The following is a 16,955-nucleotide window of genomic DNA, read 5'->3' on the forward strand; positions in this document are numbered from 1 at the left end:
CCAATGGGGGCTGCTGGAAGCGGCGGCCAGTACATCCCTCGGCCCGCGCCGCTTCCAGCAGCCCCCATTGGACTGGGGCAGTGAACTGCGGCCATTGAGAGCCGCGATCGGCCGAACCTATGGACGCGGCAGATAAACAAACCGGCCCGGCCTGCCAGGGGCTTTCCCTGCACAAGTGGCGGAACAAGTTTGGGAACCACTGATCTATGCCATAAAAGTGAATGTTCATACTTTTGAGATTTCCGTGTATGCGTACTAGTGCATTTATGGAGTTATAAAATCAAACTATTGAAAGCCTGTTCTGAAGCTGTGTCTATTTTAAGCCAATTTCCCTAATGACTGAGTCTGTTATTTGAGGCTCAAATGGCCACTGGAAGGGAATGACTGATAGTCACTGAGAAACTGGTTTTACATAGACACGTCCATAGACTTGGAATAGGAAGCAGTCTCAGAAGGTGTAGGCTTTGCAAAATTCTCAGCGCTTTTACAGTCTTTTCTGTTGGGAGTGGTTAAGTCACGCTCAATAGAGACTTCAGCCATTTCCACATAATATTTTTCATAGTAGGTGTTTTTCAAAAAAAAAAAACTTAAGATGAATATTTTAGGTAAAAACTTTCCCTGTTTGTTTTGTTGAAATTTGAGCTGTTTGAGGTCACATTTAATTTCATATTTCCTATGATGGCAAAGGGAGGTAAATAATCTTTAAAACAATTCTTTGCCAGGGTAATAGGTACTAAGTCTAGATGCTGTTCCTTCCTAAAAATTGTTTCTCTTTACTTTAGTTCTTTTTCTCTGAGAGTCCGTACAATATAAAACAGTTAAAAAATGTAAAATATTCTTTTAGGATCTCAACAATATGTCCTTACATTGTACTTACCTTTATTTTCTCTGTATTCATTTGTAATTGTGAGAGATTTTAACTTCATACAAACAAAAATCGTAACACCAACTAAAGCCTTTTTTAACTTTGTAAATTAAATTAGTCTTGTCCAAGAGCCCTTATTGTCAAATTTCAGCCTGGAACAAACTTTTAAGCCAAATGACAAACTCTTGAAATAGGGTGGCTCAGAGCGGGCTCCCTCACCCCGGATGTCTCTTTGCAAGCAGTCCTCACACTTGCATTCGTAAATTCACCACGCTGCACTTTATTTAAGAGTGTCTTACGTTGCCCCACCACAAGGCTTTTCCCGTGTGTCACTGTACCGCCTAGGCACTGAGTCGAGGTGGGGAAGAGAGGTTTCATCTCTCTCAACTCCTAAGCTTCTTTGCCTCTCCTCCCAGCCCCGCTTCTCTCCCATCCTGCTCCCATGCAACAGTCCCCAGTTGATGAGCTGGATCCCCTTGTTAACTGGTTAATCACTCAGTCCTAATCAATTATCTTCCAATCTGGACCATACAGGGATGTTTATAAACTTCACAGCATGGTGGGCCAGCTCTAGGCCAACCCCAAAGCGTGTTAGCTAGTAACCACAGAACAACTGGCTGCCTCTAAAATAAATTAAAATATTGCATTTACCTTTGGAGTAGGACAGTTTTTGGACAAATGACCCCGTTTATCACAATTTCTACAAGTAACGTTTTTGTCTGTTGCATAGTATCTGCTGGTGCGTCTCAGGGGTGCATAATTACCAATCTGTGCCTAGGGAAACAAGAAAAAAAGATGCATCTATTATTTGGGCTTTTGTGGTTTAGTGCTTTGCTGAATTGTATTTTTGTAGCTGTCAGTGCTGGTATGTTCGGTTTGAAATCTAATATTGTACTTGTACATTTGTCAACCATTTAGCGCTGAAGTGGATAGTTCTGTTCTCTTAAACTTTGCCCTACATGCGTCTAAATGACTGGCTGCTAAATCACTGGCAGACATTTTTGTCTTTTTTTCAGACTACAACGAAAGAATAATTAGAAAGGTTTGTCTTCTTTCGAAAATCTCCAGGATGAACTGTAGTTCCCCCCAAATTGCACATGTAGCTAACATTAATTACAAATACAAGTCACCATTCAACAAGGGTAGACACATTCCTTAGAAGAAATATAATGCTGTAGAGAGAGCTATTAAACCTGCATTTTGCACCATGACACATTACAGTGAACCTGCAAAACACACAACTGTGACCTCACATGTTATCTCCACGGAAGCAGAGGAAGTTGATAATTCTCTCTTTTGCTCCTGAAGATTTATTTAGTACCAGTAAACATCAGGGTTTTTTAAAAAACAGACAGGATGTTGGGCCTAGAACTAGGACAGATGCAGCTGTCACAAGCCAAGCTGAAAGACTGAGGGCCCCTGCATATGGAATAGGGTTGCCAATTTTGGTTGGACTTATTCCTAGAGGTGTCATCACATGACATAATCTTTAATTAAAGACTAATCTTTAATTCCTGGAGACTCCAGGACAACCATGGAGGGTTGGTAACCCTAATATGGAAGCATTATTGGACCTTACTGGAACTGGTTGTGAGACAGAGAGAGAGGGACCCTCAAGAGGTCTGAGTACCGTGCTCCTCTTAGATAGTCTGGGGTTATTAGGATTAACTTTCTTCCAGATCCTCCAGAAGGAGGGGTATGCGAGTAGGGCAAGACAAGAAGTCCCACCAAACGATAAACGCATCATAAGCAAACGCAGCTAGAGGTTGAAGACTCTGGTTCTGCTTCAGAGAGCTGCTGATGTCTCATGGATATCTTTAAGAAAAATTAATAATTCTGCTCACACTTTTACTCTATTTTTTTATTTTCTGTTTATATAGGGACACCTGTGTGAATAAAAGAATTTTTTATTTTTTAAGAATTCATCTCTTATTTCTGCCTATTCCACATCTGATATCTTAATGCTCTGTTTCTGACATCACAGTTGGAAGCGGTGGGAAATGATTATGATGTTAAGAAAGAATTATTACTTCAAATTGAAAATAAGGAGCTGGGGTAGATGAACTCTTAAAAAGCAAATATCCTCTTTTCATGTAAACTAGTCTTACCAACAAAGAATGGAGAGAGAGAGAGAGAGAGAGAAAAACACAGAAATACATGATATATAAGAATGTTTTCCAAGTATATTGTTCACGAGGGATCAGTGGGTCTATAATAAGGGGTTTCATTCATAAGGTTATGCCCCATCTTTTAAAAACAACCTACAATATTTGGAATAATTTATTAGGCTATATTACCTCTAGGTCTTTATCACTGATGGACCAGTCCACTCCATCTTCTCCTGCAAAACAGATATATTGTGAAATATATTAATGCACTGAAAGTTATTTTGTAAATTCAACCACAGGTGATTTCTATGTAGTCACTGAAAGGAGACAAGACCAGATCTGTTTTTAAAAGCACATCATTGGCAAATCTAGTTTCAGTTTCAGCAAAGGGACACTACCAATCTGTTTGGCTCCAAATTTGACCTACCTTATAATTAAAATGGGCTTTGTCGTGTGTGTTTCGTTAAACAAAGCATCAGCTAGGGAAGAACTCACCATGTGGTAAGTGGCACAGGCACTGAAGTACTGCACTGCTGGTTACACAAATTACATTTAACTGCTGCCTGTCAAGGCACACAGAACCCTTCGAAAGTCCGCGGTCACCCTCACGGACCTCTAGGATTTCAGAGACACAAGGTGGGTGAGGTAATATCTTTCATTGGACCAGCTTCCATTGGTGAGCGACACAAGGCATGTCTACACTACAGACTTAAGTCGACATAAGTTAGGTCGACGTGCAGCCATTACTGCAGTGGCTGATGTCCACACTACTCTCCTTCTGCCAGTCCTGCGCATCCCCTCTCAGCCAGCAGTATCGGACAGCTGCCCGGGCTTCTTGCCTCTCCGTTCCCCGCCAGGGGCAAGAGAGGGATATCCGCTCAGGCTTCTTGCCTCTCTGAGCAGGGAGCAGCCAGGTTCTAGCTGCCCAGTTTTCTTGCCAATTTCACTGCTGCAGCATGGAGCCCTGAAATGGACAAGACAGCCAACAGCTGATATAAGTAATGGGTGTCTACACAGAGCCTGCTCCGCCCTAACTACACCGACATAAGCCCTACGCCTCTCGTGGAGGTGGAGTTATGTCGCTGCAGTAGGGCACTTACATCGGTGGGACAAGGCTGTAGTGCGTACATTGGCATAATTAGGTCAACATAAAGCAGCTTACGTCGACCTAACTGTGTAGTGTAGACCAGGCCGCAAGCTTTCAAGCCACACAAAGCTCTTCTTCAGTTCTGGGAAAGGTACGCCCAGCATCACAGCTAAATGTAAGGTGGAATGCAGATTGTTTAGCATAAGTAAAAAGAACAGGAGTACTTTGTGGCACCTTAGAGACTAACAAATTTATTTGAGCATAAGCTTTCGTGAGCTACAGCCCACTTCATCAGATGCATAGAATGGAACATACAGTAAGAAATATTTATACATACAGAGAACATGAAAAGGTGGAAGTAGCCATACCAACTGTAAGAGGCTAATTAATTAAGATGAGCTATTATCAGCAGGAGAAAAAAAAACTTTTGCAGTGATAATCAAGATGGCCTATTTCAGACAGTTGACAAGAAGGTGTGAGGATACTTAACATGAGGAAATAGATTCAATATATGTAATGACCCAGCATAAGTAGTTAGGACATATTGTAAGGGACCATTCAAGGTAGAGTGACCTGTTAACACCTCTGCAGTCATGGGACAAAAAGAGGAGGTTAGTGGGTTACAGATTGTTGTGATAAGCCATAAATCCAGTGTGCCTGTTCAATCCATGATTTTTGGTTATGAATTTAAGCTCATCTTTTGAAAGTGTTGTGCAGGTTTCCTGAGTCTCCTCATCCTCATTTAGTGCACAGATGAGAAAGTCTCCGTGCACTCAGTTCCAGTGCCCGAACCCGGATTGGCCTGCAGCAGCCCAGACCTCTAATTCCAGAGGAAGTCCTGCTCAGCCCTGCACTGGAGCACGCCCAGTGCAGACAGAATCTTTGGAGAATGCAGCTGCTAAAATCTAATAAATTTTTACTGAGCATGTGCGAACAGCACTATTTCAGAGGCTTATAACTTGGCCAAATTGAGGCAGATTTTCATGGAGATAGCAAAAGGAAAATCCCTGCCAAATCTGAAGTCCCTGGCTCCAAAGCTTTTCAAATAATTGTTTTAACATTGACAAAACAATGTATTTTTCCTTAGCCTCATACTTTGAAACAGCAGAACAATTCTGGCTGGAGATTTAAACAAACAAGGACACCTGCCATGGAAAATCTCAGTCCAAATGGTTGACATTTAGTAACGTTATAATAAACTGAAAACAAGATCTTATAATGGGAAGTGAAGGACAACCTCAGTAATAAGTGATGCTACCAGCCCTGCCTATAAGATGCATGAATAAATAACTTGCATTTATGAACAGCAAAAACTCTAAATATAGAGTCCACTGATAATTAAAGGTGGCGAGCCCCCTACATTTATTTTTTAAATGTTAAAAAGGTAGGTAAAGGATGGCATTTGAGTGCAAATAAATATATTTTATAACTATTTATCTAGTTCTTATATTGACCCTATCACCATGGTATCTGAGCACTTATTCTAATGCACCCCACATTATTTTAGACAATAATGTCAAGTTTTCTGGACCAGAAATTGTCTCCAGATATTGGTGTATGACTCCCATCCCTTGTCTTCAATGGAAGCTGCTTGTTTGCATCCAAAGGATAATTTGGCCCTACTGTATGCACTTATTAAAAAAAGTCAGCCTTCAAGTTTACACAACAGGTATACTGTTGAGAATATTTTCTATTTTTAGGAGTCTGTTGCAGAAATTCACTCATGAACAAAATACGGATTAGGAGACATTTTGGTCATAAAACCTCAGATCACATCTAATAACGGCTGTACTAATGAATTACAGAGAACAGAACCATTTTTTACAAGAAAGAATTCTGAATTGAATAAAGCATGTTAGAAGAAATTCTCAAAATAAAAATCTAAAAATATTATTTAATATGCTTAGCATACCCTTAAGGTTTCAGAACACATACGACAACATTCTGATCAGTGAAACAGAATCCCTCAATATATAGTCAAAATTTTAAACAATTAAAATCCAACTACATAAAAGGCCATGCCATACATGAATGAATGCCCCACATTTCCCAGGACCAGAGGTTTTACAAATACTGTTTCACAAATTGGGAGCAAACATTTCTTATTATGGTTCAATCCTCCTGTGGCCTCAATCCAGCCAAGTTCTCAAACACATGCTTAATATTAGGCATATGAGTAGTCTCACTGCCTAAACATAGGGACATCATGCGGGGTGAAGTCCTCAGGGACCCCATGTTTTTCATAGCTGGAGAATTTGACCTGAAATCCAAACATGCAGCTGAACTGTACTCCAGAATCCAAGCTTTCATGTAAAAAATTATGAGCCCCCACACTGTGTAGATAAATATAAAACCAATACACAAGTGTGAACTATTGTCATTTGTTTGTAGACAGCCCAAAAAAATAGTTCCAAGGGGAAGAACTTTCTTCTTCATTAATAGGTCACTGATTATGAAACCCAAAGGGTAACAGTCATTACTTTAAAAGCCCCAGTGCTGCAAACAGTCACATGCTGCACATGCACAATCCCACTGAAGTTACTGGGACAATTCACAGGAAAAGTTCAGAACAAGTGAAACTGTTTTTCTGGTTCTGGACCAATATTGTCAAGTATTTCAGAACTGATTATCTGAGCAACCTCTAACCACCTCAAATTTCCCTACCTAGCTGCCAGAACCTCTGCTTCCCCTACAACGATTTCTAAGACGCAGTACTATCTTAATACAAAAATCCATGGCACATAGAAAAGTGAAACTGAGTGGACAGTTGAAAGTAATTAACACAGAAGCTAGGGTATTGACGGTGCTGCGCCAATTAAATTGCTCATTATTAAATTAAGTTGCTGCAATTTTTCCAGTGTGATACCCAGAACAACTGCAGACTTGAGGTCCAACTTATTACAGAGAACAGAGGGTCTTGGTTTTATTACCTAGAAAGGCTACATATTGAAACATGAACAGTCCTGCTTTTGTATCCATTTAGAAAAATCTTATTTTTTTGTACATAGATTTCAATTCAATTTCAATTCAATTTAAACTGATGGAGTTGCAATGTTTTGGGTACCCTGAAAGAAGAATGTATGATATTCTGAGGCAGTGAATATGGCATTACTGGCTGGGATATTTATTAAACAAATCACCGAATATTGCATAGGTTGACATGTATACCCCTCAAATACCTAAATTTTAAATTTCTTGCTGAAAAAATACCTTTTGAAGTTTCAAAACTTTTTTGGTGGCTGTAGATGTGTCTAAACTTATTACATACAAGCTGCCTTTTTTCTGTTAGTTGGAAAGAAATAAAATAAATTGGACCAAAACAAATACATTCTACAGTGAAATTGTGGGAAAATCTCTGAACACCAACATCAGATAAGTTTCAATACATAATTAAAACAAAGCCAAGTAAATGTACTTTTACTTAACTTTTATTTATTTATTTACTGCCAGTGTCCATGAGTTTTGGATAAACACAGATTAGCTGTGTTCTGAGCTTCTTTGATCTGCCTTTTCTGTCCCTGCTTCTTCAAACCCAAACCACTCGATTTACCATTTTTTCTCCCACTCTGATGCATGACCTCAGCACTAAACCTTGCCTACCACCCAGGGCCGGCTCTAGGATTTTTGCCACCCAAAGCAAAAACAATTTTGGCCGCCCCCCCCCCTTATTTAATTACCCCACCCCCGGCCCCGCCTCAACTCCGCCCCTTCCCCAAATCCCCAGCCCTGCCTCCTCCCCCCAGGCTCTCAAGCCTAGGAGGGAGGGAGGGGGAGAAGCGGCGCCGCGCCGCGGCCACTCGGAGTCTCCCCCTCCCTCCCAGGTTTGAGAGCCTGGGAGGGAGGGCGAGTAGTGGCACACGAATCAGCTGTTTCGCGCGCCGTGGCAGCAGCAGCGGAGGTGAGCTAGGGCGGCCGGGGCACATTTTTAGGGGCGGCATTCTGGCGCCGGCCATGCCGCCCCTAAAAATGTGCCGCCCCAAGCACCAGCTTGTTTTGCTGGTGCCTAGAGCCAGCCCTGCTACCACCTGCTCCGAAGTGCGACTGAACTACCAATTCCTGCTACATTCTCAAAGCAGTATACTGAGTATTTCTCTACTCCCATTTCCAGCCCCAGACCAGAAGCCTCCCAAGGCTAGCAACCTTATAAGAGGCATCAGGCCTGATCTAAACTACAGGGTTACGCCAACATAAGCTGCCTTGTGTCAACCCAGCTGTGGAAGTGTCTTCATTTAAATTGGGCTCCCGCCCATGTAAGTGCCTCTCTAGGCTGACTTAATGCCACCACCTCCCCAAGTGGCATGATGGGCGATCACTCGTTACCGAGTATGATCATCTTCCATGGGAGTTATGGGTCCTCAGGCGGCTGATAAGGCCAATCCTGGAACCCCAATTCCTATTACAATGAGGGCAGATATTTTCAGGCTCAGCAGGCGGCTGTTGACCATGACTGGAGACCAGTCTCTCTTTTCTCCTGTGCCTCTTGTCCTCTTCGGCTTGTTGGCGAGCAAGTTCAAAACGTAGGAGACCATCACATAGGATTTCACTCCATTTTAAGTGATCCTGGGCAAGTGTCTCCCAAGCATCAATATCAATATTACATTTTTTTAGGTTGTCTTTCAGCGAGTCCTTATAACGCTTCCGTTGTGCACCCACGTTACGGTACCCTTCTTTCAGCTGAGAGAACAGGACCTGTTTTGGGAGGCAATGGTCTGGCATCTGGACAACGTGACCAGTCCAGCGGAATTGCTTACAGATGATCATTACCTCGATACTGGTGGTCTTTGCCTCTTCCAGAACACTGATATTGGTGCGCCTGTCTTCCCATTTGATCTTCAGAATCTTACAAAGGCAGCGTTGATGGTGCCTCTCAAGGACTTTCAAGTGTGGTCTATAGGTTGTCCAAGTTTCGGACCCATACAACAGTGCTGGGAGAATAACGGCTTGATAAACAAGTTGGAAGTTTCTCAGTTGGAAACCAAGTGGCATAGCGTCACAGTCAATGTAATTAGGTCGATGCTGCATCAGTGTAGACACTGCATTGCTTATGTTGACTGTTACTGGCTTTCAGGAGTGGCTCCACATTGACAATACAATAGGTACACGTGCTCCTGGTGAGGACACGCACAACCGACAAAAGGATCCAAGTGTGCACACACACAAGTGATTTTATAACTGGTGGTTGGATGCCGACATAAGTTAGGTTGACATAATTTTGTACTGTAGACATAACCTAAGAGTCATTGCTGGCAGGATCAATGGAAGAAGAGGTAGCTGAATGCTTTGGCAGGAGAATGGGGGGCTGAGATGAGATGATTAAGAGCTGCTTGGTAGGAGTTGGGAGCAGATATGAAGTGACAGACCTAGTAGTTCACAGCTCATAATTTGGCCATCCATCTGTCCATATGGTAGTGGGGCGGTGGAGCCTGTGGGTTTGACATGGGAAGGGAGAGGAAAATTAGGTGGCTGGTTTGAGGTCCTGCCAGGGACTAGAGCTGAGGTCATGCTGCAGGGTAGAAGAAAGGATGACCGAAGTAGTAAGGAATGTGGATGAAGCAGACACACACAAGGGGAGGATGTGTGAAGGTGACCCATGTTCATCTGAAATTCTTGGACAAGTTATGGATATAAAATAAAGAAATACCTGCTAATTTAAAACAAAAGTTACATTTACCTGGAAGTTTTTAGGAGAATGAAACTTACCTTAAATCGATTAAAATTAATTAAAAACTAATGGTCTCTCAACTGAATTTAGTGCAGAATGAGAATGTTTCAATCCTAATTTCTCATTTCCTGCTTGTTAGTAGGAAAATGCTCCAATCAAGTAAGCAGCCATAAAGTAAGACTATCCTTTTTTAACTAGACAGCTAAACTAAAAAAACCCCCAAAACAACAACAAAAAACCACCCTATTTTTAAAAAAAGTATAGTTCTTTCTGAAGCTTGGAGAAAAAGAGTGGAATTTTCCTTTAAAGGAACAAGACAGAAAATGTTGGGTTCAGAAGAGGATAAAAACTATTCCGAGATGATAATTCTCTGTATGTGGAAAAATGTGCAAAGATTTAACCCCATGTTTTTAGTACTCAATAAAACCACTCAGCTATATTTTAATTCCTGTTCTTCTGGGGGTTCACATGTCCCCTTTTCACTTCACACTTTTTGGGGGGCATAGCTATAAAGGACTGTAAAACATAATGCAGCTCTTTGCTAAATATATTTTTATCCATTTGATGTAGGCATTCACAAACATTTTGGTAATTACATTCTTTATACTGTCTATGGTTTCTTTGGTAATTATTTTATTTATGCAAAAACACCACTTTTCTTTCTTTTTTTTTAAACAGCTCACAGTGCCTTTGTGAAAGGATATTAACATTTTAAAAAATTATTCTGATAATCTCCCCTGGGGCTTTCTCCATCTCCAGTAAGTGACTGCACCAGAATCTCATAGCCACAAACGCATGTGTTATTCAAAGGAAGCTGCTAATTTTCACATGGTATCAAGGTAAACCCCCACAACACGGACCTGCCACACTTAAATTATTTTATTTTTAATGGATTTTCTCATACTTTGATTTTTTTCTACCTTTTTCATTTTTGGTAACCACAATAAGATACTTTTTATTTATGATTCATTCATTCACATAATTTGATGAGAAAATACATGCCTGTTTATTCTTCTGTTTAGCCTTATGAACTTTTTGAATTTGGATCGGAGGGTGGGGAGGAGTATGGCTTTGTGTGCCTCCAGCTGATATCAACATTCTGTCAGTTTGGGGTGTGGTGAGAGATGAAGGTGCCAGAGTAAATGAGAATGGGGATGACGTTAAATGTATAGTGCTTGGGTGGAAATAAGAGTTCTGTGAAAGGAACATCTTCTATTAGGGTTACCATTCGTCCGGATTCTCCCGGATATGTCCGGCTTTTTTAGTTAAAAATAGCGTCCGGGGGGGAATTTGTAAATGTCTAAAAATGTCCGTGATTTCCCCCCATGCAGAGCGGGACACGGCTGACAGGGCAGCCGGCCGGATCCTGCCACTCGCATGGGACTCCAGCAGCCAGAGCTACCCCTTCGGCCGGGCTCTAAAGCTCCCCCCGTCCCCCCGTCCTTCTCAGATCGCCGCCTGCCGGGCCGTTCCATCGGCCTCCGGCAGCTCTCGAGCTCCTCCCTCCTCCTCCTCCTCCCCTGCTGCCCAGCGCGCCGCACGGTACGGTACGGTACAGTAGCCAGGAGGTGGAGAAGGGGCAGGGGGGTTGTGGACGGGGCAGTCAGGGGACAGGGAGTAAGGGGTGTTGGATGGGTCAGGAGTTCTAGGGGTCCTGTCAGGGGGCGGGGAGCGGTTGGATAGGGCGTGGGAGTCCCCGGTGTCTGTCTGGGGGAGGGGGTGTGGATATGGGGCGGAGGTGTGGAGAGGGGTCGAGGCAGGCAGGGAGCAGAGAGGGTTGGATGGGTCGGGAGTTCTGGGGGTGTGGATAAGGGTCGGGGCAGTCAGGAGACAGATAGGGTCCTAGGGGGGCAGTTAGTGTGGGGGGTTCTCAGGAGGGGGCAGTCAGGGGACAAGGAGCAGGGGGGGTTGGGGGTTCTGAGGGAGGGAGTGGATGGGGGCAGGGCTAGAGCGGGGCTCCCCTCCCCGTGTCCTCTTTTTTGATTATGAAAATATGGTAACCCTATCTTCTATAGACAATTACATGTTGGTTACCCTGGAGTAACACAGTATTATGGGATGGCCTGTAGAAGCACTACAGGTAAGGTTGCAACCATATTTCTTTTTAAAGCCAAATTTTCAAATTGCATTACAATTTACATGCCTAATCTGAGCATTAATACTAATAAAAATTGGTATATCGGTTTAAGGCTCCAGACAGAGTTTAGGGTTGTTTGGCCAAGGGGGTATCTGAGACATAGTTGTCCCCCAACCCCCCGCCCCACACACACACTCCCCAATTTGCTTTAAAAATGTCATAAAAAGACTTCCTTCTCATTTTTTTTTCCAGCGAGAGAGAGAGAGAGAAACCGTGGACAATATTAATTTATATCACTGGACTGCTCCTTTTGAGACCTAATGCCCCAGTATTGTAAATCAACTCCACAGCCCAATAGTTCAGAAATTGTTGGTCTTTCTTCTGGGTTTTACGGACTAGTATGCTGCTGCACAAACACAAACAATGTCAGCCCTATGCAGACTCCTCCCAGAAAATGCTCTATAGTCTAGGGGGAACACGCTCTGGGCTAAGAGCCAGACGACCATGAGTTCAAGTCTCTTCTTCCAGAGAAAGGAAGGAGATGGCAAAAAAACGTATGAAAGAGAACTGTTGAGAAAACCTCTGCCCTGAGCGTGGAAGAGTAATATTGAGGAGCAATATCAGTACAGTTCACCAAATGCACCTATAGAGGGTGCTACTCCGGGGGGAGGGGAGGCAGTGGACCTTCTTGCTTGCCTCTGAGACATGGCAAAGGTGGAAAAAACCAGCATTTCCAAGCTTGGCAGGGCAATGGATTCCCTTAAGAGAGAAAATAAATTTAGGCTGAGCTACAACTTAACTGATTCCTTATCTATGATCCTAAAACGTGGGTTATTCTGCTACACCCAATGATCTAGGGATTTGACGATGTCACCTTTGCAGTCAAGCATACAACTTGGTCTGATTTTCAATCTCTGGGAGAAATGAGAGCTTTTACACCACTAGGAATATTGCACTTCAGTCCTCTCAGCAGGGAATCTGGAGAATTTTATCCTGTTCTCTGGAGTGGTTAACCCCAGTCTAAGACTAATCGCAGCTCCAGTGTCTCCAAAAGACATTATGCATGCTAAGTTTCTTTGGTAACAGTATGCAGTGAGCTTAATGTTTGATGGCACTTGTGCATTCAACTTTACAATGAAACAAACATACCCTCTAAAATAGGCGAGAGATTTTTCTTATGGTGGGAAGATGGATGCAAGCATCCCTGGTTTCCAAATCACATTAAAATCTTAATTCCATAACTGTATTTAATTATAATATAATCACAATTATATTAGACTGTAAGCTCTCTAGGGCTAGGTCTACACTACCCGCCTGAATCGGCGGGTAGAAATCAACCTCTCGGGGATCGATTTATCGCGTCCCATCGGGACGCCACAATCGATCCCCGAATCGACGCTCTTACTCCACCAGCGGAGGTGGGAGTAAGCGCCGTCGACAGGAAGCCGCAGAGGTCGATTTTGCCGCCGTCCTCACAGCGGGGTAAGTCAGCGGCGATACGTCGAATTCAGCTACGCTATTCACGTAGCTGAATTTGCGAATCTTAAATCGACTCCCCCGTGTAGTGTAGATGTAGCCTGGGGCAGGGGCCATCTCTGACTCATATGCCTTGCACAATGGGATCCTGGCCTCTGAGTGTTACCTCATTACAAATAATTAATAATAACTTTAAATGGGTAAAGATAAATCCCTTCTCCATAAAAGACTAATTTAATGCCAGCAGGTTTTAAATGCATCTGAATCTTCTAGGGTTTCTAAATCAGTAAATATTTTTGTTTACCTCATTGCGACTCAAATATCATTACAATAGAATTTTCTGTGATGGAGTTTTCTGATGTTTTTTATAGCTCTTGTTTTAGAAATGGAACAGAAATTTGGCAAGTTCTCTGCGTTTAATGTGGTACAGTTTTCCAAGCTATCATGGAAAATTCACTTCTTGTTGTGACTGGTGGTAACAGATATACAAAGTTTGTCTTTTGCTTACAGGAAAATAAATGTTTGAATGTTGATGTTGAGTGCATATTCTGTTTATTAAAACCAACAATCAATTTACTGGTCATAGAGTGCAAAGACATTATTATTACCACCACCATCCTCAATAGAACTCCAACAATGTGCTTGGCAACGTACAGGGAAAAAATATGAATTTCTCCAATGACCTTTCATTCTAAATACAAAACAGACAATCCAATCCACACATAATACTGTGTGCACATACAGATCAGAAGCACACAGAACACAGATGAGGCATAGATGAAAGAACAGGCTTCATGTTGCTTTTTATACCCTCAACCTCCTGACTCAAGTCTTTTAAATGAACTTTTTCAATGCACAGTTATCATGCAAAGGCCATGTGGAAAGACCAGGTTTTAAAATGAGGTTAATTAATCAATCATATTTATTATAGCAGTGCTGAGAGGCCAAGAGAGAACTGGGCCGTATAGTGCTAGGCACTGTACACACACAGTAAGAAAGAGTCCCTGCCCCCCAAAACTTTCACTTTATAGGGGTTCTACTCTGAAAAATAATGGAACAAAAATGGCCAAAGTATTTACCTTTATTTGTTTATACTGGGAAAGCCCATGCAAATTTTATTTTCAGTTTAAAAACTGTGCACAGCAAACTTAGGCAACTCAGATTGTAGAAACTGCCTCAATTCTGCTGCTGCTGCTTCTTCTCTCTCTCTCTCTATTCCTGCAACTCTTCAAGGCAAAAAGCCACTGTTTCCAAAAACTTCTGATTCTGCAGAAGTACAAGAAATGCTATTCCAACAAGATAATATTTTTCCTCGAGTAGGCTGTATTCTAAATACCCATATATTACAGGCTGAAATCTGTATTGACAATGACTGCTTTACAGGCATCAATATATGGTCTCTGCTAATAACCCTGTTGCTCATTCCATTTAAAGTTTCCATTCAAAGAACACCTAAATCGAATTGAACTCAGGTGGTACACAACATTCTAAAATGCAACTGGATGAAGAGAGGCACCTCCAAGCCTAAACAACAGTTGGCAGCGTTTATGACATATTTTCAAAAGACTGAATGCAGACCTAGTTCCTAACGTTCCGATTTCCCCAACTCCAGTAGTGACTGATGAGTACAAAACTTGTATGGAGGGTTCTGGCATCTGAACTCCCACAACCCTAGGCAGTAGATCAAGGCTAAATGATGCAGAGAAGCAGCTTCAGATGAAGTTCTGGATATACCACTCGGTCATTTTGAAGAAGAACTATTTCTGGAGAAGAACTGGAATCAGCTGCTGTTAAAGGCTGTTCTCTGAGACTTCCTTAGACACTTCAAGGGATTTCTCAACTTTTGTTTTGATGATAAAGAAATGACTTACTGAAATAGACACCTGCTGTTGGAACAGATTATGTGTCAATATCCCTTAAAAGTAGAGAACTTTGCAAGAGAGCCATAGATTCCCACTGAAAAATCAGTTCATACAGTAGTTGATAGAAGTCCAACATGAAAAATTTCCTTATGGCAAGGACAGAACCTCCCTCCTCCCACAATAGCAAAACACACCACCTCTCTTCTCTCTGACATTTCTCATCAGCCCTCTGTGTTGTTTTGGTCACTCTCATGATAATAGTGACAATATATCTTTAGCAGCCATTATCTTGGTACACTATGGTACTCTTTAAAGCCACTTATTGGCCCAAATCTACCAGTGAACATTCACGGAAAGCCAACTCACATTGAAATGTATCAAAACATATGATTTTGCTTCAAGCATAAAAAAATTGGTATATAGAAAGTTAAAAAAAAAAACACCAAAAACCTGAATATAATAATTTCAAGACCTGTTAAAATAACTTTAAACAAACTTTACCAACCTATTACCTATGGGAGTAGACTTTAACTGTCATCACAAGAGAAGAAAAGTCTGACAGTTGGGGGCTATGACATGGTATTTATAATCCCTAGGCAACATATTCTCTTGGGGCCCACCACAGGGCTAAAACTGGGATTTTCAAGAAGGTTCACAAGTCTTGAAGTACACATGAACTAAGAGTGTTTAATCTAAGTGCTTGCTTTTCATATTTAAAGCAGTCTTTTAAATACAAAAATTTACCAAGTACTGGTACATAAATTTTCTTTTAACAGTTTTTAAAGGTTCAGGACTGCTTCATATTTCTGCTCTGTGCAGTGTAACTGTTCTGCAGTTTTTTGGCTATAAAATATATATATACACGTATTTCCCCCTCATTTTACTGCTTCTTTCTTTTCTGTTTTTGTGTGTGTAAGATGCTCTAAGAACTGTAATGTGAATAAAAATATGTAGAGCAAAAAGCAGTAAACAGTGAATATATAATAGTTCACAATCTTGAAGAGTATGTATCATGCAAAATTATATATTGATACACATGTATACATTAAAATATATACACACACACACACACACACACACACACCATGTGTGGATTTGTATATTATATAAATGTGTAATTTTCCATCTGTTTTGTGTATTCTGTGATAGATAACCCTCTCCCCTAAGTCTTGGCCACTGCTGCTAATGTTAATTCACAAAACTCAATGGCTCATGGTTTTCAAAGCTTAGTGCAACATTTGCAGAACAAAGTAGGTTTTTCTCTTTTTTTGGTGGGTACAAGTATGGGGACCACAGGAACAGTTAAATTCATGGCATGGTTGGTCTACCACACAGTCGGGGGAATTCTTTAAATAGAGCCTGTCACTCTCTTTGCCCATCAATGGGATTTCCTTCTCAAACTGCTGATTCGTTCAGGTACACAACAGAGGAAATTTCAGTTAACCTTTGTTTCACCCCGGGGAAAAATCTGTCTGAAAAGTATAAAATGAATAGATTAAAAAAAATAAGTAGCTCAGCTGCAGAGCTATTCTTTCTATTGTTCACAGCAGTCAAAGTTAAACAGAGAAAAGGAGACAAACCTGAACATTTTATTCCCACTGGAGAATAAATGTATAATATGTAATTTAGAAATCCAATTGTCTATACTTCGATTTTTGATTTAGCCAAGCAAGACAAAAACAGACCTAGCCCTCACACCAAACATTCACCTTTTGGCCATGTCTTGTATGGTTGTGGAAAGAGAATTACTAGTTTCTTTGAACAGGGAGGCATTTAATTAAGTTGTCCTAAGTATCTTTTAAGATGCCAACAATTCTT

The 16,955-nt window shown here is 41.5% G+C and overlaps 1 protein-coding gene across 1 annotated transcript in view; it reads right to left on the reverse strand.

The window, feature by feature from the left end:
• ZCCHC7 (zinc finger CCHC-type containing 7) overlaps nt 1-16,955 on the reverse strand; it is a 156,436-nt gene that overhangs the window by 46,791 nt on the left and 92,690 nt on the right. Inside the window, exons 3-4 of the mRNA XM_034774271.1 lie at nt 3,163-3,206; nt 1,517-1,639 (exon numbers count right to left, since the gene is read on the reverse strand). Of these exons, the coding sequence (XP_034630162.1) occupies nt 1,517-1,639; nt 3,163-3,206 (167 nt within the window). The remainder of the gene's footprint in view (nt 1-1,516; nt 1,640-3,162; nt 3,207-16,955) is intronic.

Source organism: Trachemys scripta, chromosome 6 (genome assembly GCF_013100865.1).
Source record: "Trachemys scripta elegans isolate TJP31775 chromosome 6, CAS_Tse_1.0, whole genome shotgun sequence".
Taxonomy (NCBI): Eukaryota; Metazoa; Chordata; order Testudines; family Emydidae; genus Trachemys; species Trachemys scripta.